This window comes from Monosiga brevicollis, genomic scaffold, assembly GCF_000002865.3.
Source record: "Monosiga brevicollis MX1 MONBRscaffold_14 genomic scaffold, whole genome shotgun sequence".
Lineage (NCBI taxonomy): Eukaryota > Choanoflagellata > Craspedida > Salpingoecidae > Monosiga > Monosiga brevicollis.
In genome coordinates, this window is record NW_001865051.1 from 182,146 (window position 1) to 185,460 (window position 3,315).

General features: G+C 54.6%; 1 protein-coding gene across 1 annotated transcript in view; it reads right to left on the minus strand.

The window, feature by feature from the left end:
• The window catches only part of MONBRDRAFT_32870 (uncharacterized protein), a gene marked incomplete at its 5' end in the record, with an annotated part of 11,873 nt that overhangs the window by 5,214 nt on the left and 3,344 nt on the right, over window positions 1-3,315 (minus strand). The window contains 8 exons of the mRNA XM_001746870.1: window positions 519-559; window positions 1,627-1,666; window positions 1,865-1,951; window positions 2,148-2,234; window positions 2,283-2,366; window positions 2,501-2,591; window positions 2,712-2,847; window positions 2,947-3,042. Of these exons, the coding sequence (XP_001746922.1) occupies window positions 519-559; window positions 1,627-1,666; window positions 1,865-1,951; window positions 2,148-2,234; window positions 2,283-2,366; window positions 2,501-2,591; window positions 2,712-2,847; window positions 2,947-3,042 (662 nt within the window). The remainder of the gene's footprint in view (window positions 1-518; window positions 560-1,626; window positions 1,667-1,864; window positions 1,952-2,147; window positions 2,235-2,282; window positions 2,367-2,500; window positions 2,592-2,711; window positions 2,848-2,946; window positions 3,043-3,315) is intronic.

Here is a 3,315-nt window from a genome sequence, read left to right on the forward strand (position 1 = left end):
CACACACACCCACACACACACAGAGCAAAAAAGGTAGGCACAAAAAGTCTTATTTTATCTTCAACAAATTACACTAGATTATCTATAGATACTACATAAAGTCAACATATGGCATCAAAAGTCAATTCAAAGCAGTTTTAGTGCGTGTGTGAGTGTGTGTGACGGCAAACGGCGACGGCGACGGCGGCGACGGCGGTGATCGTGTTTGAGGAGGAGCAATTGCTGGGAGCAGGTGGGGCTTGGTTCATCTATCAGAGGCGTGGTCTGGAGCCTGTCACTCACGTTGGTTCTGCTGCTGCTGTGGGTGCAGACCCGGCTGGTGTCGGGCATGGGTCGCCTGATGAGCTGGTTACGGAGACCAGGCCATGTGGCCAAGTTGGCGCTGGCAGGACACCCAGCATTGCGTCAAAGGGCTGCACCGGTTGCGCCAGCATGGCTGCAGTCCACCGAGGGTCGGGAGTACTGCGAAATGCTCGTCGAGACGATGCGCCACCACAGCGGCTGTGGCCTGGCCGCACCGCAAATTGGCCACGAGCTTCAGGTTTGGCACAACGCGCAGCTACACACGCACACGCACACGCACACACACGCACCACGCCCCCTTCCTCACGCTATCGGGTGCTCCTAATCCCGACGCGTACACAGCTCTTTGCCATGGAGCTGGATGCTGACACCATCGCAAGCGAGTCACAGATATTTGACAATCGTCATCGTCAAATGACCATCGTTCCTCTCACAAGTACGCCTCATCCCAGACGCGGTGCTCAGCTGCCATGCACAATCGCACCAGGGCGTGCTCACCCCACGTGCCGATTCTAGTCGTTGCCAACCCAAAAATCACGCTGGGGAACGCACGTGTCACTCGCCGTGAAGGCTGCATCAGCGTGCCGGAGTTTACAGCTCTTGTGCCCCGTGCTGATAGCGTCTGCGTTAGTACCCGGCACTTCACTTCGCCTTGCTTCACGACGAAAAATGAAGCCCCGCTCATGGCTCATGCCGCCCTGCACTCCCAAAATTGACCAACTCGCAGCTGGAGGGCATCAATGCTGTGACCGGCGAGCCCTTGCGCCTTGAGCTTGACGGCTTTGCAGCACGCATTGTGCAGCACGAGGTGGGGGATCATTGGCATTCCATTTGCTCTGGCTTTGCACCTCTGCTTGCGTGCTCAATTCATCCCTTGCAACGTCAGGTTGATCATCTCCAGGGCAAATTGTACACGGACACCATGGTCGCGGACTCATTCACTCATCAAAGCGAATTCCTACAACACATGCCCTTGCCGCACCATATGCAAGACGAGGGCCTGAACGAGGCAACCCTCCATCGCTGCCGTCAATGCTCCGCTCATGCGAATAGCTAACCCCTGCCCTCTTGTCGCACCTGCTCTCCGAGAGATCCTACACGTTCCGCTGGTCCAACCAACCGGCTCGTCCACCCAGAATCGAATCTAGATTATTGCGCCGCTGTTTTGCATGTCTCCACTCAACTATTGTTAGTGCAAGCCGGGAATCCGGCCAAGTATAACCAGGATCCATGTTAAATCCCACCTCGAATCCATGATCAAGGTTGTTGGTGCTTGAATTCGATCCGAAGACCGCTGTCAGGGACGATTGCCATCACACGTACCAATCCCGTCTCCTCGCACACAAAGGCAACAATAACACTACTACATGTACAACAGCACACTCAAGGGACAACAGCGCCGTGGCGATAGGAACCAAGGAATGGTGAAGTTGGCAAGACCACCACCTTTTCCATCAGTCAGACTCTTCTTTTGGTATACAAATTGCGGGCGGCAAGAGTATTGCCCATCCTCAGAAAGCCCCTCCTCAGAAATGGGCTGGGTAGATGATCCTTTTTTTACAAGGCGGTACCACGCTCAAGATTATCCTTGATCTCACGGCTGTAAGAGCCGTAGAACTTTTCGAGACTGCGATTGTACTTCATGTTCCTGTTGGGAAATAGAGCAACAGCAATGAAAAACAAAGTGTTGATGAGCCAAAGCCTGTGCAGCGGGCCAAGCCCCACGTTGACGAGCGGGTGCACAAGGATGGTGGCCAAAAACGACAACAACAACAACAACAACAAGCAAAACAAAACGGGAATTTGCAGCAGAGCAGGGAAGCCGGGACACAAATGCAACGCACTTGTCATTGATAAAGTTGACATCACTCTCCTCGAAGACCACATCACCGCGGCGGCGGCGATCCTTGAGCTTCTCCTTGCGCTTGATCCTGCCAACACAACCGGCAGACACAAGCGGTTTGAGAGGTGTAACGTACTTCAAGCCATCGTTCGCCACGGATGCAGTCACGTACGCCTTTTCCAGATCCTCTACCATGTCGTCAATGGCCGCGGCCGATGGCCTGTGGGTGCCCAGCCGTAAACTATCCGCGCTGCGTGCAGAAGTCACATTGAGTCCAGGCAGGGTCAGCGACCATGAAGGCAAACATCACAAAAAAAAAAACCGCTGAAGTAGAAGGTCAGGTTGCAATCAGACCTATGGTCTTGGTCGCCTTGCATTGACGCCGAATACTGGCCCATGTTGGGCTTGATTTTCTTGGTCATGTTTTCGTACTGCTTCAGCGCAGCTAGAGGACCGCGGCACCCCCACACCGAGTTTAGGGCGTCATGTGAGTTTGCCATGCGGATGGTGCGATGGCAAGAGAAACATCAAGCCCGAAGTTGGGTTGGGTGTTGGTAATACGCACTGTAAGAATAGGCTGTGCGGTCGATGGTTTCGTCCACGTTTTTGTGAGTGCGCTTCTTCACATGGCGCTCTGCTTGATCCACGCTCATCTGCATGGCCTTGACTCGAGCATAATCCTTCCCCTCGGCCTCGGCCGCCTGGATGTGCAAGTGTCGGCCAGATGAGAGCTCGCTGCGCAGCCAGCACCTCTGGCTTGAGCATGGCTACAAAGGGGGGTCAAGCACTGTGCCGCGTACCTCGCGCTTGGCTTGATCTTCAAGCTCCCATTCGGCGTTAGCTTTGCGCTTCTCGTAGCCCTTGGGCAATTTGCTCACACGGTCTTCCTCGACCACCTGCACACGCGAGCGACATGAGAGCCAGCTCAAGAAGGCGGGCCACATGCACAACCAGGGTTGTGCGAGCGTCAGCCAAAGTTATGTACCTGCTTGCGATTCTCTTCACGCGCTTCCTCCTGCTCGTTCCACAAAGCCCACCCCAAAGCGTGACGGAATATTCACGGACGGGCAAACCAAGAACGCATGGTCAGTCTCGTGCAACGCCAGCCAATGACAGCGTGTCCTCTCGTTTGGGATTACCATTACCACTACGAGCGCATTCCCCCTGTT